General features: G+C 50.3%; 1 protein-coding gene across 3 annotated transcripts in view; it reads left to right on the plus strand.

Moving 5' to 3' along the window:
• The window catches only part of CRTC3 (CREB regulated transcription coactivator 3), a 96,354-nt gene that overhangs the window by 48,048 nt on the left and 24,949 nt on the right, over positions 1 to 23,357 (plus strand). For all 3 annotated transcript variants that reach the window (XM_080809288.1, XM_080809290.1, XM_080809289.1), the window contains exons 3-6: positions 9,312 to 9,431; positions 17,834 to 17,895; positions 19,281 to 19,343; positions 21,401 to 21,501. In XM_080809288.1, the coding sequence (XP_080665414.1) occupies positions 9,312 to 9,431; positions 17,834 to 17,895; positions 19,281 to 19,343; positions 21,401 to 21,501 (346 nt within the window). The remainder of the gene's footprint in view (positions 1 to 9,311; positions 9,432 to 17,833; positions 17,896 to 19,280; positions 19,344 to 21,400; positions 21,502 to 23,357) is intronic.

The following is a 23,357-nucleotide window of genomic DNA, read 5'->3' on the forward strand; positions in this document are numbered from 1 at the left end:
AACTAATCTCTCGGGTCACGATCATAGCAGCAGAGTTCAAGGTCAGACTGCGCTCAGCAGAAGGCCTCCCTCTCCGCCAAACACACCACACCAGGCGGGAGGACGGGGTGGGAATGGGCAGCCTCAGACTTCTCCCTTCGTGGGTCATTTCCTGGAAAGATAGTACGAGGCCTGCAGAGGCTGGGGGTCTGCACTAGCCTTGCCGTGCTCACGCTCGTCCCAGAGGTGCTGAAAGGGAGAGTCATCATTTTATTATGGAAAATGGTAGCCGTCCACAAAAGAAGAAGGAAGAGAATAACAAACTCGCATATGGGTGTCACCAGTTTCAATAATTACCAACATTTGGTCACTTAAACTTTCTGATAATGCACCCTAGCAGCAAAATAGAGTTTTGTATCCCCACTCAGCATACCTCTGTTTATAAATTACATACATTTACACTCTGCTGTTACATCGTGTGCGCAAGAAGTAGAAAGCTGAGTGGAGGGGCGCCTGGGTGGCTCAGCCTGTTAAGCAGCTGCCTTTGGCTCAGGTCATGATCCCGGGGTCCTGGGATTGAACCCTGCGTCCAGCTCCCTGCTCAGTGGGGCGCCTGCTTCTGCCTGTGCCCCTCCCCCCTGCTTGTGCTCGCGCGTTCTCTGTCAGATAAATAAATAGAATCTTGGAAAAAGAAGAGAAAAAACTGAGTGGAAACAGAGCTTCTAGTGTCTTCTCTACACCCCATACACTCTTGTACGCCCCCCTGAGAGGCGCACACTCTGCTTTGGAGCCTGGTTATTTGGAGACGTAATATTAGGGCAAACATGTATGAGAACGTGCTGTGCTGAGAGGGAAGGTGCTGGGTGCAGGACGATGGGTCTCACTGCTTCTAGCCCACTGCACCCGAGGGTGCCATCCCCACCTCTCCAGATAAGAAATGGTGCAGCCCGGCCCAAGATGCTGACCCGTCTGCCTCTTCCTGAACGGGAGCCTCCAGGGTGAACCCTGGGCCCCGCACTCTGGGCGTGTTTTATGCTTTGCTGTTCGTTCTTTCTTCCTCTCTCTCTCTCTAAGATTTTGTTTATTTATTTGGTAGAGAGTGTGAACACGAGCAGGGGGAGTGGCAGGCAGAGGGAGAGGGAGAAGCAGGCTTCCTGCTGAGCAGCGAGCCCGATGTGGGGCTCGATCCCAGGACCCTGGGATCATGACCTGAGCCGAAGGCAGAGGCTTCACTGACTGAGCCACCCAGGCGCCCCACTTTGCTGTTATTTCTTGTTTTGACAGATTATTTCTCCTGGCCCTCTGAGGTCATTTTGATTGCTTTCTTTGTGTGTGTGTGTGTGTGTGTGTGTGTGTGTGTTTGGACTTTTGCTGCCATAAAAAACAAATTTTTATCTCTTTCATTTTTCAGAGTAATCTTTTATCTTAGTTTATCTCATTAACTTTACTTCCCTTTTAGTTTTCGTTTACAATAAGGAGGAGGAAGGGGGAACATAAGGGCCCCAGATGTGGTAACAGGACAGGTGTCCAGCGGAAAGTGGGGGGCCAGCAACCCCTTGCCTCGCCCCCAACCCCCAGGCCTGCTCTGTTCTTCATAACTTCTTTGCACCTTCATGGTAGGGCTCATTTGGTCCTTTGGAGATCGCATCCCAAATTCATTTGGTCAAAAGGGCAGAGTCTCTCCAGGTTAAAAAATCCACAAACGAAAACCAAAACGTCCCTGTGGTGATTCAGGGGCTTTGAGGGCCAAATTCCCCTGCCAGGCTGGAGTAAGCCTGGCCCGCAGACAGTGCCCACTGGCACGGGGCTGAGAGAGAAGCCTCCCCTGGTTCCCAGGAGTTAGGAGCTTTACAGTCTGGTGGAGCCAAGACCTTGCCCTCGGGCAGGTGTGTGAGCGCCAGCCCCGGCCCGGTCCTGACCCACAGTCGGCAAAGGAAGAGCCTGCGGCGCGCAGGGAGGGAGGAAGAGCAGGCCAAGGGCTGGTCTGACCCTGGAGAATTGTAAAGGAGTTATGGGGTTTTTTAAGATCTTTTTCTTTTGATGGTGGTATGACAGAGTCTCTAATCCAGCTATGAAATCCTTTTTCTTCTGCACAGTTTATAAGGTAGAATGAAAATGGCCCGTGTAACCCCAAGGCAGTGAGTTAATAGCTCTTTTCTGTTGTGGGCAGGTCCTCATGACTCCCTCTCCGCACGCATCATGAGAACCAAAGGAGATACAGGCTGTGGCCGGAATGATCCCCGGCTGGGTTCCCAAGAGGGGCACAGTTGTCCCTTTGTTAGACTTGCCCTTTGACAAAGAGGGGGCCGGTAGCAGCTTCCATTAACTAGAGTCTGCGTTGAAGCTCAAGGAACCTGCCTTACTTCCCACACTCTTCCCCGAGAGCAGTCCATTCAGTCCCTGTGGCCCGTCTTTCATAACCTCCCAAGAGCTGAAGCAGGGAACTAAAGCAGAACGCCGTCACGGGCAGGCCGGAGGTGCTGTGGAGCGCAAGAGTGAGTGTGAGTGTGGCCTCCAGGCCACGTGTGAGCTCGCCCTCTCCAGTTAAACTTCCAGCTCGTCAGCTGTCCCAGCCCGCCCTGATGGGGAGGGGGGCACAGATGCGAGCTCCAGCACACAGAGCAATTTAGAATGATTGAGGAAGCACCTTAATTCTCTGGGAGGAAGCGTGGGGTGGTCAGTAAATGGCCTTGGGACTTGTCAGCTCACCTTTAATAAAATACGAGGTTCGACACCTGCTGCAGATGGCCCTGGGGTCCACCGCAGGACAGTCCGAGATCCCAGCGGGGCTGGTGTCTTTCCCTCAAACCTGAGCTCTGTAGTAGATTTACGAGAACGTAATTTCTTCAGGAAAATTTCTCACTTTTACTTTCTGTCTATGGTGTGCCAGCAAAAATCACTCACAATCTCAAAAGTATCTGATTTTATGTAGGCTCCTTAGATAAGGAGGCAAAACCGGCGAGATGAGGCCAACACTGCATGAGGCTCAGGGTCCACGGTTCAAGTTTTCTGTTGCTACTGGCTGGGTCATCCTGAGAAACATCCCTCCCCATTCTGGATCCCAGTTTCTCATCTGGCAGAAAGCATGGAGCTTGGGGGGCCGGTGTGGGCAGTAGTCCCTTTGTCGTCACTTGTGAAGCTCACCCTAGTGGTCCAGCAGCCCCTCTTCCCTCCTCTTGCTCATCCCCACGAAAACGGGGTGGTTGTTTATTAGGTTCAGGTAAGATGTGATGGGGACCTGAAGGGCTCCCTTCTGAGTGCTCCCGTTGGGGGTCTTTTTTTCCCCTTTTTAAAAAAAGATTTTATTTACTTGAGAGAGAGAGCGAGCACAAGCAGGGGAGAGCAGCAGGAAGAGGGAGAAGCAGACTCCCCACTGAGCAGGGAGCCCGATGCCAGGCTTAATACCGAGACTCCAGAGCCATGACCTGAGCCAAAGCCGACTGAGCTACCCAGGTACCCCAGTTCTCCCTCTTTTAATAACATTGTATAGAAATGCCATCATAAGCTAGAATTGATCTTTGTGGCAAGAAAAAAGTGCTACTCGGTCCTTCACGGGTAAAGAATATACTGTAGGGGTGCCTGGGTGGCTTAGTGGGTTAAGCCTCTGCCTTCGGCTCAGGTCATGATCCCAGGGTCCTGGGATCGAGTCCCTCATTGGGCTCTCTGCTCAGCAGGGAGCCTACTTCCTCCTCTCTCTCTGTCTGCTTCTCTGCCTACTTGTGATCTCTGTCTGTCAAATAAATAAATAAAATCTTTTTAAAAATTTAAAAAAAAAGAATATACTGTAGCCAGGCACCTGGGAGGCTTAGTCATTTAAGCGTCTGCCTTCAGCTCAGGTCTTGATTCCCTGAGTCCTAGGATCAAGCCCCACAGTGGGCTCCCTGCTGAGCAGGGAGTATGCTTCTCCCTCTGCCCCTTATCCCACTCATGCTCTCGCTCAAGTAAATAAAATCTTTATTATTTTTTAAAGATTTTATATATTTGACAGAGAGAGATCACAAGTAGGCAGAGAGGCAGGCAGAGAGAGGGAAGCAGGCTCCCTGAGCAGGGAGCCCGATGCCGGACTTGATCCCAGGACCTCACCTGAGCTGAAGGCAAAGGCTTAACCCACTGAGCCACCCAGGCGCCTCTCAAGTAAATAAAATCTTAAAAAAAAGAAAAATCATGCTATAGCATAAACAGGACATGCATATGTAGAATATACTGTAGGCTACTTTTAATAATGCTCTTCCCCTGGAGATGACAATAAACAGCTCTCCCACTCTCAAACTTGAGCTCATTTCGTAACAAGGGCTTAGTAGGAATCTGCTTATGGCTTAATAGTCACATGGAAGGATCTGGGGTTTCTAATAAACCACAACCTGATATGCCAACAATGTGATACATCTGCTGGAAGTTAACTCGAATACAGGTCACGTCGCTACATCAGCAGTGCTAATCCAAGGAAGTACTTTCCCTCTAGGAAAGGTAAGGAAAGTCAGCGCAGCTTTTCAAACATTCATGCCGGGCCGCTGCTCTCCGTGGGGATGTGAGGAGGGCAGCAGATGGGCGCCCACACACGCGAAGATGCTTAAGTGAGATCTGGGTCCCCTGGGGGGCTGCTTGGAGCACTCGGTCCTCTCTGCCATCGGCTCTGGACTTCTCCCCAGAAATGCACAACTCTGCTCCCCTGGAAGGTTCCTACGTCCTGTTTCATCCCAGAAAGCATTCTCCATCAGTACTGGCCCCTTCATGCCTCCGCCTCCCCCAGCAGCCGTCCTGATCCCTGCGCACCGAAACCAGTCGCCATCCCCACGGAGACACCTTCAGAAACAGTCGGGAGCCCGAGACCAGGGCTGTGTGCACTTGGACAGCCAGTTCTCAGCAGCACCTTGAACCGTTCGAGACCTGCCTCTTTCCGCCCAAAGCTACCCACAGAGACTAGTTAAGAACTGGCTGTGGCTGTCTACTTGCCAACTCAGGAGTCACTCTGACCCCTGCCCCCCACCCCGAGCCCCGCTCGTTGCCCCTCACTGTCGAGGTCCGTGGGCTGTGCGCCATCCTCCATCTGCCTTCTCTCAGATTTGGGCACTTTCCCCTGTCTCGGGTGACCATGCCGTCCTTTCTTCCCACACTCGGCCCCTGGCGCTTAGATCACAATGCGAAGCTGAGTTTGGCAGTGAGGGTCCCGGGTGAGCGTCCCGGTGTCACGCCCCGTCGTCAGGCCGCTGACACGGGCCCCTCCCCGGCCGCCGTTCCCATCTGCTCCCTCGCGCCCGGGGAGCCGAGTGAAGACTTGTGCTCGCACGGGCCCCGCAGAGATTGTTGGACCTCCCGTCTGCACCTGTATTTCAGAGTAAAAACCAGTGCACCATCCCAGGACAAACAGAAAGGAAACGAAATCCAGCTCAATTCTGATTTTTCCCACAGTGGCTCTTGGAACGTCATCGGGCGTGCTCTCAAATCGGTCCTTCCTCCTCTGTGTCGCCCTTGCCCTGCTGCTGCCCTAAGCATGTGCGTGGTCTCCCTGCGGGCGGTCCAGCTGTGCCACCCCGACCTCAAGGGAGAGGAACTCTTGTAGATGGAGGCACGGAAGCCTTCTCTTCTTCCTTTGGTGTCTGGCTCCCGTGTTCCGAAACAGGATGGCACTGGCCAGAGTTTGAGCCTGAGGCCATCCTCAAAACATGCAGGAGCCAATCTGCAGGCCCTTTGGCCTTTGCACCCCTCTTGGGGCTCTTCAACAAAAACAGGACTCTCTGTCTCACTGCAGACTCTCTCAGCTGTCACTACCACAGTAGTCGGCTCCGCTGTGGACCAGCCATTCCTGAAACTCTGGGACTTTGAGCAAACTTCTTCTTTTTCTTTTTCTTTCTTTTTTCTTTTTTTCTTTTCTTTTTTTTTTTTTTTTTTTTTTGGACTCCTATTTGCTGCCGGTGATAGCACCTGCTGTGGCTCTCCTCCATGCTTCTTCTCCTTCTGCAGCGCCGAGGCTGAGAGAGTATCCCTAGCTGGGTCATGAAATTCTCACGGCAGGAGGAAAAAAGTATGAGAGTTTCTGTTTGGACAGATGTGTATCACGTCTGCTCATGAGCCCTCGGCCAAAGCCAGTCACAGGGCCCTGCCGACATTCTCTTCATCCTCAGGTGGCATCTCTCAGAGGTGACCTGGCATGGGTACCTAACGAAGATCTGGGCCCCTCGGGGATCCTTGGGGAGGCTCAGAATACTGGGTGAGCCCCTAACCGTGGTGCTGCTCTTGCCATCCCGAAAGGGACTCTGAGGATGGCTTCACCTTTGACAAGTTGCTTCCCCACGTCCACCCCCTGCCCCGAGCATGTGTCGTCTGCTCATGCCCAGTGGTCTTAGTCGCCTTGGGCTTCCCTGACAATACCACAGGCTGGGTGGCCTAAACAACAGACATTTATTTTCTCACCGCTCTGGATGCTGGACGTCCAAGATCAAGGTGTCAGCAGAGGTGGTTTCTGGTGAGGCCTCTCTTCCTGTCCTCACACGGCCTTTCCTGTGCATACGTGCATATGTGCTCCCGTTGCCTCTTCCTCTGCTCATAAGGACAGCAGAGCTGTTAGATGAGAGCCTCATTACCTCATTTCACCTTCATTACCTTCCTGAAGGTTCTGGGTCCACAGACAGCCACACTGGGCGGTGTGAATTGGGCTGGGGGAGGGGACGCTTCAGCTGGTAATGCCCAGGATCCCTGGGATAAGGCAGCTTTCAAGTGCATGATCTAATTTCGTTTTCTCCACAAGCCCGTGGGAAGTTATCGGCAGCATCATTTCCACTTTACAGATAAGGTGAAGTGACTTGCCAGTAAGGAAAGGCTCTGGGCTGAAATGGTTTGACTCCACGTGGTCTTTGAACTGCAACATGGAGGGCCTTAGGAACGTTGGAAGTAGAGCACTGTGCACCTGCTGAATTAGGAACTGTAAGGGTTACCGAGTATATGGAAAACTGTTTACAAAATACTGTTGAGTACAGACTACAGACCACAAAAATAGATGTGCTCTGTGGGTCTGAGCCTCGTAGAAGCTGAATAAAACTTGAAAAGGAACAGAAAGCATGACGTACTTGGCCTTCAGCATGTCCGGGCTCTGTTTCTTTTTTGTATTAAAGTTGACCTAAGAAATACATTTTTTTAAAGATTTTACTTATTTTATTTGAGAGAGAAAGAAAGAAAGCGAGCGAGAGCACGGGGAGGGGGGAGGAAGAGTCCCAAGCCGACTCCCCACTGAGTACAGCAACCAAGAGTTGAAGGCTTAACCCACGGGGCCACCCAGGCGACCCAGAAATACATTTTAAATAACAGAGTCTTAGCTCTCAGCAAGCATCACACCATAGCGTTTCACGGGCTTCCTTGCTCCAAGTCCATTTTGGTCCCCAGCTTCCCTGACTGAACACCAGCATGAGCTCGTTTCATGAGCAAGGCCAGTCCCTGTGAGTCGAAAAGGCTAAATAGCCCAATATCGTTTGGAGGGATCAGCTCCCACGGAGATAGAGAGTTGCAGTAGTGCCACGGTGAGGAAGAGAAGAAAATTTAAATGGTGGCAGAGGCCATTCTCCCCACCCCCCAGCCAAGTCCAAGTAGCAGTTACAGGATTTGGGCCCATGGGGACGAATGCAAAAGAGGCACAAGTGTAAATAGCGCATATGCGTGTCGTAGGAAGTCTCTAAGACGTTCTAAGAACTTTCTGCTTTTTCGGAACTGCTTCTGGAGACTCTCGGCCCACCTCTGTAGGCCGGCCTCTGAGAGCCCAGTGTGGTAGTGTTTGTGCTCTGAGACCCCTCAGTGAAAATGCTGCGTCTTCAGGTTCATGTAACATCACCGTCGTGAACATCGGCTGCATTACCAGAGAATCCTCCCTTTCATCCTGGAACAAGTCATCTGTCCCTTATGTCTGCTGTGTAAACAGGCTCTGAAAAAGTGTGGGCAAGCCTCCTCTTGATTAACAAAAGGATTTCAGCCTGTCACTCCCTGGAGGGGTGTGCAGATCCCCCGAGAACAACGCCCCGCTTACCCATCACGGTGGCTGTTTCACTCTGTGAGAAAAAGTTGCTCACTAAGATCTCTTTATTTTAAGAGTTAACAGATTTGGGTTGTAAAAATAGAGTAGAACTGTTAGACTCCATTAGCCTAGAAATTTTATTAGCCCATGAAGGGAAAGAGGAGTCATCCCCAAATCCAGCATGAGAAAATCCGTATGTTTAACAAAAAAAAAATTAATGACCCATTCGTAGCTAAAAGCAGCTCTCTTAGAAAACCATATTCCATTGTGTGATTCCTTTCAGAGTAAGCTCACTATTTATATATAATTCCATTTACATAAAAGAAAATCTGTTTTTAGCTGTTTCACAAACACGGCCCTTGCAGAATAGTGTGTACACATTACACGCATGTCACACGCGCGATATAATCGGCCCGCCTGGTGTTTGGTCTTTGATAATCAAAAAATTGCCTTTTATGATGCCAGGCTCAAAAATGTTATGAATGTACCCCAAGCCTCCCTTAACAAAGGACTTTGGATTTATTGAGCACGGATTTACCCTGAATCTGTTTCTGTTTCACCTGTGCTATATTGGGGAATGAGTTGCGTATTTTCAACTTGTATTAAGGTAGTATTCTTCTCTCTTTGCTTAACTCAGGGACTACAGACTCAGATGTCTGACACAGTACGTCAATCCAGTGGTCTGGTGTAAGCATTAAAAGCATGAGAATGAGGGTCCCACCTAGAGAGAGCAGCCGCTCTCGATTTCTGTCCTTTCTGCTACGTGGGAGTGCGGGATTGGTGTGGTCAAAGGGTTCAGGTTTTTCACTGGAAGCCTCAAACCTGAATTTTTAAACATTGTTGATTCAGTCAAAAATGTAGAGAGACTCTGTGCGGGACAGATAGTCCACGGTCTGTTGGTGTCCCATTCTAGTTCTCGTATCCAGCTTTTCTCTGGCTTAGATTAGTACATTTCAGGGGTATTTCTGAGTTGTCTGGGGTGTGATGTATGAACCCGTGGTCCTGCCTCGGGTTTTAATATTACCATTAATATTAAAATTTTAATATTACCATTAATATTAAAATTTTAATATTACCATTAATATTAAAATTTTAATTTTAATATTCTTTCAGCTTTCACCTTAACACACTGAAGACTGTTCTAAATTGCTCTGTAACCTTATGGAAACAGCCCCATGTGCTACATGATTTGATTTGCCTTGACTCGAGGCCTAGTCATAAACACTTGTAGAAAGCTGAAATCAGTCTTTTCATCTGCTGTTGTTACCTGTTGCTGTTCTTGACGGTGACAATTTCACAGTCACGGGCTGACTCCTGTCCCTTCTCTCTGCAGCCCTCCCTTCACCAGGCTGATAGCGTGCGCGGGACCCGCCACCACGGGCTGGTGGAGAGGCCAGCCAGGACCCGATTCCACCCCCTCCACCGAAGGTCCGGGGACAAACCAGGACGACAAATATCCTTTCTCATTGTCTGGTGGGGGGGAGTGTGAGTTTTGAATTGTTTGAAAGGTTTTCGGGATTTATCTTCCCCACGGTTCCCCTTTGGCCTCAAAACCTTCATTTTATCTGATGAATGGAGGCGATAAAAATAAGTGAGTTGGAAACTAGAAACATCTCCACAGCTAAAAAGTTGGAAAGATCATCGTGGGTATTTACTTGATGAAAACACAGATAGAGTTGAGTTGAGTGAAGGAAAGGAACGTAAACAAGCTGTAATTCAGCCCTGTTGCAAGGCCTCCTCGGTTCTTCCTTCAGAAAGCAGCCAGGTCAGAGCTACACCTGACTTTGAACCAAGGTAGAGAGTTAGTCTAGCTAAAACAGGTATGTGACTGATTTTTATTTCCGTTGACCTGGTGACCTGCTATTAGAACTTAAAGAGGAAATTTCATAGGATCTTCTATTTATGGAGTTTCAAACTCAGCAAATGACACCTAAAATAAGAAGCTGATAGTTAGGAAAATTCTTAAGCACTGCATACCCCAAATGCTATGCTGTTAAGTAGGAATAAGGAGAAGGAGCTTTTGAATTCCCCTGACAATTTTGTTGATCGGGGCCAGGGCCCCCGGGGGGGGGGCAGTCACTGCTGGGCCACCAGCTCTGTGCTCAGGGCTTTGGGGACACAGGACTGAGCCGGGTTTTGTGGGAGAGGATGGAGAAGCAGTGTGCCAGCAGAGCCCGAGTTCTCCCTGCACGCTCCTCACGGGGGGGAGGAAGGCGCAGGAAGGCGGGGTGAGTGTTACTGCGGGGCCAAATTCCTGGCAGTGATGGCAGAGCCGGCTTCTCGAGAAACCAGGAAGTGGGGGGAGGGCACGCATGTTTGCTGAGCACCTACCCAGGCCAGGCACTGTGCTGGGCAATTGATGTGTCACGTAGTCCTCAAAACTACTGAATTTTCGTTTCTTTTTAACCCCCGTTTTCCAGGGAGGAAACTGAGCGTCCAGAGTCACTTGTCTGAGATGCCACTGCTGAGGTTGAAAGGGCACAAATTCAACCCTGGGCAAGCTGAGCCCGTGCCTGGGCCTCTCCCCTCCCCGCACCACTCGTTGGGTCAGCCCCAGGGCCCCCCGCCAACACACACACACTCACACACCCGTAAGAGAGGCCCTGGCGGAGGAGGTGTAGGACCCACAGAGGGAACCGTTTCTCCCCTCTTTCGCCCGCAGGGACGCAGCACATTTGGTCCACGAGAGACCCTGACTTGTAGTCCTCGTGTACTTTGTGACCACTGTCAGGGAGGGTGGAGATGATGACTGAGCCTGCAGGTTCTCTTCTGGAATGTGTCCTCACTTTCACAGAACGCTCCCTCGAGGGAGGGGTGAAGCCCGCCGAGTCTCCCGCTGGTGCGCATGCGTGGGGGGCGTAAGCGCATCTGACCGTGGTCTAGGTGGCGGGGAGTTTTCAAGCCAGAGGCTTTGCGTGTGTCTTTGCTTGATTTAAATATGTCTTTCTCCAATTTCTCAATTCTCTTTTTCTCCTGTCAGTGTTCTCTTTGAATATTGTAGTACGTGTGTGGCATATTTATAAATACATATTTGTAGCTATCTCAGATCCTTTTTGCAGCAAGTGTGGTCGAAGGATATACATACGCTCACTGCTTTTTTTAACCAAAGGAATAACGTAGAAGAGGAGGGGATCGAAGGAAAGTGACAGATGGAAAACATTTTAAGTATTCACCAGTGTCCGGCCCCTGCCCTCGCAGTGCTCACAGTGCTCCCAGCGCAGTGTGGTGAGTTGTGGCCCAGACCGCGAGGGCTGCATGAGCTCATAGGAGGGGCAGCCTGGACCCGGAGAAGGCAGATCGGAGGCTAGAAGGAGAAGCCACAAGTGAAGGGATAATGCAGTCCTGTATTCAACAGAGATTAGAAGGGATCAGAAGGGATATCTACAGTGTCCCTTCTCTGTACAGATACTGTTCTTTTTTTGTTTGTTTAGATTTTATTTATTAATTTGAGAGAGAGCAGGAGCAGGAGGAGAAGCAGAGGGAGAAGCAGGCTCCCCACTAAAGCAGGGAGCCCAACACGGGGCTCCATCCCAAGACTCGGATCATGAATTGAGCCGAAGGCAGATGCTTCACTGCCTGAGCCACCCAGGCGCCCCCTGTACTAGTGCTGTTCTAAACACAGGAGACTCGGTGGTGAATAAGACGTGCCCCTGCCTTCATGAGTTTATAGTCTGGGGGAGGGGACAGAGGCAACCAGGTAAAATAATGATTTAGGCAAATGACTGGTGGTAAGTGGTACGGAGAGAGGAAGGCTGCTGGAGAGGGAATGCCCCAGGTAGAGGGAATGTCTTGTGCAGAGTCGCAGACTACACCTATGTTCAGGGGACTCCGTCTCCTGCTAGGTGATCTACCGTAGGGTGTAACTTGACCCCATGTACGGGTCACCTTGTGGGAGGAACCACAGAAAACCGGTCATCTCCAAAGGGGGGGGAAGCAAAAGTCAAACATGCAGATGAATTAAAGTTCATCACAGCACAGGTCTGAGACGTCGCTCTGTATGTTCTTCCCGTGCACCTAACCCAGGCCTGGGGACCGGACATTTGCTGGTTAAAAAAAGCCTCTTGAGCTTGGGGCTGTCTGTAAATGGACAGCGTGTCTCTCCTGCAGGGACCGTGAGCTCCCATGAAATACAAGAGAGGGATGATTTTATGTTGAAGATGCTAATAGAGTCAGGAGAAGTTAGGGAAAGATTCCATCTTTCCTTTCATGGCTACATTCATTTAGAAATAATTTGCTTAAGGGGCGCCTGGGTGGCTCAGTGGGTTGAGCCTCTACCTTTGGCTCAGGTCATGATCTCAGGGTCCTGGGATCGAGCCCCGCATCGGGCTCTCTGCTCTGCAGGGAGCCTGCTTCCTCCTCTTTCTCTCTCTGCCTGCTTCTCTGCCTACTTGTGATCTCTGTCAAATAAATAAATAAAATAAAATAAAAAACTATTATAAAAAGAAATAATTTGCTTAAAATGGTGGCCTTTCACATGTGTCTGTTACCTCCCTAACGTCTGTCTCCCGCTTCTGTCCTTTGCAAGCATTAACACTGATTTGAACATTTGTTAGAACAAAAAGAGAAACTGTACTCAGAATTCTTTTCCTTCAGCTGTTTCTTGGCTTGGAAGTTATTTTAGAAGGGGCAGACCAGCCTAGACAAGGGTTCAGTCCTATGATACATAAAATGAACGTTGTTTAGTAAATATTCCGGCTTCCTCCCAGAGTGGGCAGCCACAGCAGGCAGAGCTCTGGCATGGGGAGATTCCTTCTGCAGTGGGTGACCGTGGCCTCAGTGAAGGCAAGTGCTGTGGGCTTTGCTGCCTGCGTGGGCAGCCACCAAAGGCAAAGACCAGGACGCTGTCCAGCTGGGCTCTGGCCTGGGGCCACCCTCAAGGCATAGGAGAGGCACTGCCTGGTCCCGGACTTGAGAATTCAGAATACAGGCTCTTCTACCCTTTCCCAAGTGCTCATGCCTTCACCACCCTCCTCACTCCTCAAGGGCCCCAGACACAGGTCCCAAACACCATCTTGCTGAATTTCTGAGCAATTAACATAATATTATCCCTGTGGATAACACATTGAGAAAAAAGGGGACACACTGAAGAATCATAGAAAATGCTTTCCTCTAAATGTATTTTTAGAAAGAGGGAAAAATAATAGATGTCTGGAAAATTTCTGACTTATATTCCCAGCAAGGTTCAAGAGCATACGGTATCTGGGAAACCAGCACGAACAGTCGTGAGGAGAGGCATTAGGACCGGCCACAGTTCGGAATGGCTTTCCTCTTTGGAACAGGCTCTGCTCTGATTCTTCTCACACAATGAGATGAGAATTTTAGGGCACTGGTTTATAGAACACTGTTTCTTTGACACACACGGCCTGCTGGTTTGAGAAGCCCTGCTCTCTCTGCCCCCACCCCGAGCCTCACCGTTGAAGTCAGGGCTCCAAGAAGCCAGGGGGTTAAGCAGCGTTCTCTCTCGCCGGGACTAACAAAATCTGTTTGATCACAACACTGAGTTTTTACCTAATACCCATCAGGGATTTCCACTGGGAAGGACAAGGAAATGGGGGTGGAGTGTAGAGTTTTCAGAGTTCAGGGTTCCCCATGCCACCCTGCTGTCTCTCACGCACGGGGGGAAACAGGAGGTCGCCCTCATGCACGCAAGGACTCCAGAGGATCCCACTAAGACACTTTCCCAAACATCTGACTTTTAATTTAATTAATTTTTAATTTAATACACGTAAGGTGTATTCTAGCAGGACGTAGTCAGGAGGCAGAAAGGGCAAGAGGAAGTAGCACGATGGTGAAGACATGGTTGAGAAATTAGGAAGGAACCAAACTGTGACCAGCTTTAGGTCTTAAATCTGACCCTGGAACTCATCTCGGTGGTGGGTTCTATTAAGCCGGCTCGGAGATCCGTCACCCCGGGAGGTCACAGGCCTGCCCCGCAAACGCTGGCCCTGGGAGGACCCAGAGTCCCTGAGACTGGGAGAGAACATGGCCTGCATCCAGGCTGCCTGGAGCAAGCCGCTCCTGAGCCCTGCCCCAGGTGCCCTCACCACAGGGGACCAGGAAGCCGAAAGGAGAAGCCTGGCTGTGCTCTCCAGCCACGAGGCAGGCAGCCCAGAAGAGAGGGTGGAACTCTCTGGCGCTTCTGTGGCTCAGTGACCCCACCCATGGGTACGTGGGCCAACAGATGTCCTGTCTTATCAGCAGAAGAGCTACTCCCCTTCCTCTGGGGAAGAGTGAGTAAGAAGCTTCCCTCTGCCGCTGCCCGTGCGGAGAAGGAGTAAGGGCGCCCCTTTGTCGGTGGGTTGAGGCAGGAACACGAGGAGGAGTTTCCTCTCCGAGCTGTAGGCACTTGGGGAGCACCTCAGTCGGTGAAATACGGGTGCACGGACTACAAAAGGGGCAGAGGTGCCAAGGGGGAGGAGGAGGAGGTTTTCAGGTGGAGTCTAGAGTATGTTTGGTGGCGAAGCTGAAGGGGCAGCAGGAAACTTGGACTTGGAGTCCGTGCACTGTTGGCAGCCGGGGGTCTGGGTTTGTGACTTCCTGGGCTCCCAGGCCACCTGCGGCCAAAGGCCAGGGTGGGCCCAGCTCACGCTTCCCCAAGTGTGTCCAGCCCCCTGGGGCTGCTCCCCGCAGCGGGACACCTGGCAATTCTGCGGCCATTCTCCCCGGCAGCTCCCTTTGCCAGCAGTGTGGGCTGAGCGGCTGTGAGCCGCAGAACTCGGGAAGCATTAGGACTGGAGGGAGGCGAGGAAGCAGCCAAGGAGCTGGAGAGGAGGGCCCTGGGGCGGGGTGGGGGGTGGGGGCAGATACAGAGGTGCAGGTGGGACCATCTTCAACCTCGCTAACTGATGGGGGGGCGGTGGGACGCGTGGATGGCCGAGAAACTGGGCTGGCTCTTTGAAAACCCTGTTGCCAGCTGCTTTTCTGTTTGGTTGCTGGCAGCTGGTAGGCATTCCAAAAATGCTTGTTGAATTAATGATAAATTCGGGTTTACAAATAGGCTCTTTTCCCCATCTTTAGGTTGTTCTGTAGGACCTCTCAGTCTGGTGGAGCCGTCAGAGCCACCCAAATGAACTTTTCTGAAATCTTCAGGAGAAGAAATGAACCTTTTCTAGGTTGTCCTTAGGTTGGCTTTTTTTTTTTTTTTTTAAGATTTCATTTATTTTTTTGGATAGAGGACAAGTAGGGGGAGCAGCAGAAGGAGAGGGAGAAGCAGACTCCTCGCTAAGCAGGGAGCCTGACGTGGGGCTCTGTCCCAGGACCCTGGGATCATGACTTGAGCTGAAGGCAGACGCTTCACCGACTGAGCCCCCCCCAGGAGCTCCACCCTTTGGTTGACTAACTGTAAGCCAATAACAGTAGTGGTTCTCTTGATGCCAACAGTTCTTGTTTTTTTTTTTTTAATTTGCAGTAAGTGAGATGTGACAGAATTAAGAATGCTCAGAGGTCACAACGTTTCATGTTTGATGCTTCAGCTCAGTCATATTAAAAATCCCAGCTGCGGGGGGGGGGGGGGGCGGCGGGGGGCGGCGCCTGGGTGGCTCAATGGGTTAGGCCTCTGCTTTTGGCTCGGGTCATGATCTCAGGGTCCTGGGATTGAGCCCCGTGCCGGGCTCTCTGCTCGGTGGGAATCCTGCTTCTCCCTCTCTCTCTGCCTGCCTCTCTGCCTGCTTGTGATCTCTCTCTGTCAAATAAATAAATAAAATCTTAAAAAAAATCCCAGCTGGGCATAGTGGCATGCCTGGGCCCCGGCCTCTCGGAAGGCTGAGGGGAGGGCTTGAGCTCAGGAGTTCTGGGCTGGAGTAAGCCATGCCCATCAGGTGTGCAAGCTAAGTTCCTCACTGACCCAGTGACCTGCAGGAGTGGGGGATCACCCAGCTACCTAAGGAGGGATGAACCTGACCCGGGCGGAGCGGAGCAGGTCAGCAGGGCCATCGAGCCTGTTGGTAGCCGCTGTGCTCCAGCCCGGGCAGCAGAGCCAGCCCCCATGAGAAAGACATGTCAGGAGATCGCTGCATGTTCATGTCGTTACTACGTATCAGAAAGTCTGAAATGCTAACAGGAACCCCCACATTGAAGTAATTGGTATTTGATCAAAGTAATTGGTGTTTGATCACGATGTTCCCATTGTGTCCCTGCTCGCTGTTAGTGTTAGTGGGACGAGTGACAGGGACTGAGGACAGCCGTGTACCGAGGGAAGCAGTAAGCTTTGGCTTCGTGAAATGACGCTTTTCTGGATGGAGATTCATCCAACTGCAGGAAGGGGAAAGCTAGATAACCACAGGAGGGGGGCGTCCGTGCCCCCTTCCCTAATGGCTCTGCTGGCGAAGGTGCTGGAGTGTTCCATTGCAGGGGGGTTGCTTGTCATGACCACCTGCACCTCTCCTGTCTCCTGCGGCTCGAGTCTGCACTTGCCACCCTGAAGCCTGGCAGTTAATGCTGAAGAAATGGTTCTCTTCTGAAAATCATCTCTTCTGCTGTATTGACTTGGAGTCAGCTGAAGGAGTAAGCTAGCTGGATAGGGCAAAACGGATACATGGAAGGTGAAACTGGGCTCATGACGCCTCTCCTCACAAAGGAGGCCGCTCACACCAGATCACTGGGAAGCTCTGAGTGCCACCTTACACGAGTGCCGCATTTCTGGGACGCCGAGCCCAGGCCTGCAGGATAGGCCCCTCCCCTCCATCCTGAGCCCAAGCACATGACAGCTTCTACAGAGAATCATTAAAGATTTTTTAGCAGGAGAATATTATGATTAAAAAAGATTTGTTTTAAGATTTATTGATTTATTTGGAGAGAGAGAAAGAACAGGGGGAGGGACAGAGGGAGAGGGAAACCCAAGCAGACTCCACACTAAGTGTGGAGCCTGACGTGGGGCTCAGTCTCCCGACCCTGAGCTCACGACCTGAGCCAAAACCCAAGAGTCGCTCAATTAAACGACTGCGCCTCCCGGGTGGTGCCCCATGATGGAAATTGTTTTAAGAAGACTATTCTATGTGGTTAATTAATTTAATTAACCAGACAGCTCTCCTGCCCTCCACACGGATAGATAGCATCACGTCTGTTTCTCTGTGCCTCTGGAATGTGTTCCAAGGCATGCTAGACCCCCAGAAGAACACGGAATTTATACAGTGGAGCCCCTGACAACCCCAGGAGCTTAGCGTTTCTCCACAAATCTAACGCAGCTCTCTTTTGGCTGTAAGTAATGGGAATCCTCAGCTTGAGAAAAGGACGCTCACTGGCTTATGTCACTGGAAGCCCAAGGGCTCGATCCGGGGGTTCATCCGATAGCATCGAGACTGTCTGCGAGGTGCCACATCTCTGCTGACTTCCCATGTGGACAGGCTTTCTCTTCTTGCAGAACTTTACAGGACTCTCAGGCTCACCAGCTGACGGCACTCCCTTTTCTCCTCCGACGCACTCTTCGGGCTTGTGTCGTGAGCCCGTCCCTGAGCCAGTCACTGTTTCCGAGGCTATAAGGTACCTTGACCGGAAATACTGAGCCTGACCTATCCCATGGGACAGAGGGGCCTGCACAGAAGGACGGCCTTACCGAGTTGGGGGTGAAGGGCAGGGCAGTTCTCGAAATCAAAAGATGCTACGCAGGCAAAAAAAAAAAAAAAAACAAAACCAAAAAGCAAAAGACCCCACAAGAATGACACGAAGAGGGCACTGGCGAGAGCAATAGGCTTTCCAGGGGCAATTTTCCAATAGGCTTTTCAGAGAAAGCGTGGAGGAAGAGCTGTCGGTGTAGGGGGATAAGAACCAGAAACTCAGGTGTTTAACTCTGAATTCTGCCGCCTTCATTCGGTTTCTACTTCCCATTAATTTTATTTTTCCTTTATTAAAAAATTTCACTTCGATGGTAGTACTTTCGGAGCCAATTACTCCTCACAGCCCCTGGATGAGAGCTGGCCAAGGTAAGCGAGCCGTGTTTTAAAAAGCGGGCACGTGGTGTTTGTCAATGATTTCACTTTATTTTATCCACCTCGAGTATTGTTTTAGAAATTTCTGACATAAATCATAGAATCTTGTTTTCTCTTAGAAGACTTAGGTCTTTCAGGTAGGATCCTAGGCTGATCTGGAAGTCTAAGATGAAAAATCATTAAAAAAAAAATCTAGATCTTCATATTTAAAATCAAATGGAAACACACTCAGACTACACCCACCAAGAGGATACCCTGGTGCGGTGTCCTTGTGTTTGAGACATGGGAAAATAACCACCTTTGCTCGGGGTGTCTTAGTAAGCTGTTGGAAGGAGTGAAAGATTTAATAAGCTTCTCAAAATGTGATTTGCTTAGTGGGTTCGATTTAGGGTCTCTGAGTATTTTTGTATACAGAGGATATGTGCCCCCCAAAATTGAGTGTTTGGGGGTCTAGAGAGTGATGGAATCTAAAACCAGCTGCAAAGACGGGTGTACCCATTGCTTGTATGGTACGTTCCCAGATCACCAAGTCAGAATCAGGAGACACTGAAGTGTACGCATCAGAAAAGAGGCATTCAGAGTGCTCTCGGCTTTGAGGCTGACTCTCTGTCTGTTCTTTGGGGAAATCCTGACTGAGCACTTATGGTGATTAACACAGTCAGGACCCGCGACGTCCGTATGGGTGACAGGGGCTCCTGCCTCCAGGCGGTTTTCAGTTGCCCTCAAGAATCCCGGGCTCCAGGGTCATGGGATAAATACAATATTGTATTTTCAGTCAGAGAAAGACATCTCCAGACCGATATTTTGAAAGTTAGTGTCCAAGGAAGAAATGTCCACGGCTGCCCAGAGCAGTGCGAGCAGTGTGAGAAGCGTTTCTGTGAGTGCAACCCCCGTGCCAGTTGTGTTCCTTCTCACAGTGTCTCCGAGGGAAGACGGTTTCCACCTGTAGGGTTGTCAGGGTGCCCCCCACACGCACTCTTGGGGTGTGTGCTGAGCGGTGACTTTTTCCACATCTGGACGGAGACCTCATATCCCCTAGAGAGGAGACGGTCATGGATTTTGAACTATTTCAAAGGTGCTTATTGGCCCTTTTTAAGACAAAACCAAACCAAACCTCCATATATGCCCCACTAGCTAATCCTGTGCTTATGGATTTGTGGTGGTTTTTAATCATGGAAATCAGGAATCATAGGAATCGGAGAGATCCCTCAGTCTGACCTCATTTTAACAATGTCGAGCAAAGTAAACGAGGCATGAAGCATGCGGGGTGACTTTCCCTGGGTGAGTAGAAGAGCCAGTTCTCAAACTTGGCCCCGAGGCTCCCCTTTGCTCCTGTGAATTGAACGTCTTTACTTTTTCTGTCATTCTGGTTTTTAAAGGCAGCAGCATCCTTGGAAAGAAGAGAAGCACCCTGGATTCAGGCTGACATCTGCTCTTAACAGGTACCTGGGTTGGTCACTCGTAGAAAGAAATTTTAAAAAGACCAATTGATTTGATTTTCCTGATGTTCTTTATGTATTATCCAGTTACTAGAGGATATGCCTGTCACATGTGTTTGTAGGAAGTATTTTTAAAAAGCCTAAATCTCCCATCATTTATTGAAAGTCTGCACAAACAGTACCAAATCCATAGAATGGGTCCTGGAGGGACTGCAGGGTTGGGTCTTACTGGGTGACTTTGAGTAAGTTGTATAACTTCTCTGCCCCCCAGTTTACCCATCTGGAAAAGGCAGATAATCATACCTCTCTCAAGGGGGTGGTGTGAGAATCAAATAAGATCTGTGAGAAACAGGGATAGTGTTAGCATCCAGCCAGCATTCCCTCCTGTCATGATCACGCTCGGCCCAGTGCCAGGGTTGAGTGTTTTGTGGAGGTCAGTGTTTTCGATCCTGACAGCTGCCCTCAAGAACGAATATTACGTTCTGTTTTAAGAGACTAAAGGACTTGTCCAAGGCAATGTAGCTAGCATGGGATGGAACTGAGACTTATTTTTTTTAAACCATTTATAGTGTAAAATATAAAACATACACAGAAGAGAAAAGCATGACCAGAAGTCCCTGTGCCCACCCCTCAGCTTTGGTCCTCATCCATGTCCTGCCGTATACCCCCACCCCCATCCCACCCCTGCCAGATAGACTACTGCCCCTGTAAATGTCTCTAACAGGAAAGGTTGATAAGAACTTCTTTTAAAGAAAACACAACCACAATGCCATTATTACACGTAACAAAATTAATAGCGAGTCCTTCATATTAGCCAAAGCCGGGCTGTATACGGATATTCCCAGTTGTCTCTCTGCGTTTGATTGATATTCTCTTGTGCCTCTTTGCATCTGTGAAGGAGCTGGAATCCACACCCAGGGGTCTCAGATCCCAGGGTCCATGCTCTTTCTGCTGCCTCATGCAGCTTCCCACCTGCCCTCCCCGCCCCCACTCCCACCCCATACCCTTGTCTGAACGCGGCACCGCCACGGGGCACAGTCAGGCCACGCAGCTTAATGGCCACCTGAGGCTGTCACCTAGAAGAGACCACAGGAAACATTTTCCGCTCATCTGACATCTCTCACAAGTTCTTTTCATGGCAGATAGTTTGACCCGTGGATGAGAAAAAGTAAATAACCATCCCTTAGACTTAAGATTATGTAGAAATTGGAGCCATTGGGGGCAATTTCCAAAATTTGCTGTAGATCGGGGCTCCCAACCTTTTTGTCTTAGGACCCCTTTACAGTCTTAAAAGCCACTGAGGCCCTCAAAGAGTGTTTGCATATATGGCTGGGTCTGTTGATATTTATCTGTTTATAAAAGATACTTGTTAATTTAAAAATTAAAGAATAGCAATAATAGACTCATTACATGTCAACATAAAAGATGCCTTCTTTTAGGAATTGCGTTATATTTTCTAAAACAAAGAAGAATTTACCGAAAAGGGGGTGCTGTTATACCTTTCACGACCCTCTTGAAGGTAGCTGGGTTCTCGGTTCATGCATTCCGTCCGTAGTGACCTCACAGGCCGCTGCTGGAAACTGCTGTGCTCATAAGAGAATGAGAGCAGAAGGGAAAGAACATTTAGTATTATTTTCAGAGTCGTCTCGACCTTGCATGCCCCCTGAGCCACGGCTGTGGGGAACCTTTCACACAGGAGGACTTAACTCTCACGTGGAGAGAATCTGGAGCAAAGAATGCACTGGTCCCAGCCGTCTTCTGTGTCGCAGGGAGAATGGGGAGCCCCTTGGGGGAGGCCATGAATCCAAGCTCTGCGTTGTTGAAACAGAGCATTATGCCATTAGCTTTGAAGCATGAGACTATACACGTACAGATTAAGATCTTGTTGGGTGTGTGCGACCCTCAGAGGCTGTTACCGCGGTGAGGGACTTCAGGTAGGTTCTGACTCCTCATCTTACGGGTGCTTGACTTCTCTCCTGTTGATAACTTTGAGCAAAGGATATTGCATTCTTCCTAAGGAAAAATGGATTTTCAGTCAGACTCTCTCCTCCTCCCCTTAGGACCAATTCTGATTCTGCGCTTCACACGAGTGCTCTGAGCGCCAAGCCCCAGGACCCCTACGGAGGAGGGGGCCAGTCCACCTGGCCTGCCCCATACATGGGTAAGACACACAGGCCCACTGCTCACAGCATCTGCTTTCTCATTCTGTTTGGAGCGACTCCAGCTCCGGGATTTGGCCCTCAGTCACCTCTGTCGGCCACAACAACCACTCTTGATGTGTCTTCCTGCCCCCGTCTTTTCCTCTCTGATCTACCCCAGCCTACCCGACCAACACCCTTGGCTATGTTGTCATTTCCTTGGGGCCATCCTTAACCTTCCTCCCTTTGCCAACCCAGAACTACCCGTGTCCTTGTCACAGCCCGGAGTTCCTCTGGGCTCAGGCCTATCTTGGCACCTGTGCCACTTGGTTGCCTTCTGCCTTCTTTCCCTCTGCTTGGTGTAGATTTCTTGAAAAGTCAGCATCCTGATGGTCTTATCTCCAGCATGGTGCATGGCACAGAGGAGTGACCTTCAGTGATGGAGAAATTACATAGTGGCTTGCAAGCACAGAGCCCTTGCTAGAACACTCTAGGGGCTGACATCTCATCTGCCAGGAACCCAGCCTGCTTCACTAAGACACACTGCAAGCCTGCCTTTCCTTCCGGGGGTGATAATCTAATGGGAACAATGGTCTTGCATTATCTCCTTCCCATGCAGGTTGACTCTTATCCACAACACTTAGGGCTAGGTGTTCGGTCTTAAAACAGGGGAAAAAATAAATCTTGGTCAAGATAATCCCAGCCTTTCTGGTTTTCTTTATTTTTCAGACCATTTGAACCCCAAATAGCCTCTGTTTGGAGACTGTTCAAGGTCTTCCTTCCTTGCACATAGTAGAGGTGGGATTAGTGATGACTTTGCTGTGTTTGTTCCGTTGGTCTCACTCATAGATGACTGCCTTGGCCTAAACATTCCCTTACGTTTCAAGCACGAGATCTTTGAGAGTCGGTCTGGGCCATCTAGCCATGTTTCCATCCATGGGAATGGGAGCGTCAGGCTGGCAGGAATGTGGGAACTGGACGGGAGCCCGCCGCTCACTGCTCAGAGGAGCAGGGTCTATGGGGAGACGCGTGAGTTTAGCTCCAGGAGAGGCAGAGATGGGACCACATACACAACGGCCAGAAAGGCAGCGGCTGTGATCAGTGGAGGTGCCAGGAAGTACAGCAACATCCTGGTCTCCCTGGACTGGGAGGGAACCAGATGGATGGGGTTTGACCCCAGAGCCCCCGATCAAGAGCCGCCTTTCGGCCTCTGCTGTTCCTTCGTGTCTCCTGTCTTCTCTGCAAAGTTTATGCTTCTGCAGAAAGGGCCAGAGGCCTAGAGACCAGAAGGCAACTGCAGATAATTTAAATAAAGATCCTTTGAGGCCTGCACGCAGAGAGAGAAAGCACAGAAAGGGAGTGACTAGGTGAAGTCTTCATACCGGGAGCCGCCGGGCCTGTGAGGGGAGAGATGAGAGATGTCAGAGGGGGTGAGTGAGAAGGAATCAGGCAGAACTGTGTCAGAGCTGCTCTTGGCAGACGGAGCAAGAAAGAAATCCGGGAGCAGAATTCCTGGGCTGACTCGAGAATCGAGGTGGTCACTCCTTGTCAAGTCAGCGGCTGGAGATTGTGGGGCCACAGCGTCTGTCGGGCATGGGGGGGCGTGGGGGGGGGGCCTCCAGCCCCAGCGTCCGAGCTGTGGGCCTGCTTGTGCACACTTGCCGTGCGAGGACAGCACAACTCAGAAACACGGCCAAATATGGATGTGTTTACATGGGAAAGCCAGTGTGTTTAAAATATTATTCAAGTCTCCAAGGGTGGGGATTATTTCTGGAGAATTATATTTGTCGGTGGGAGCTATTTTAAAGAGTTCTGTGTATTTTCCCCCTGTAATTCATTAAAAGTTTTTCATTTTCTTTCCCTTTGGATTTTAAAAATA

The sequence above is a fragment of the Martes martes genome, assembly GCF_963455335.1.
Source record: "Martes martes genome assembly, chromosome: 7".
NCBI lineage: Eukaryota > Metazoa > Chordata > Mammalia > Carnivora > Mustelidae > Martes > Martes martes.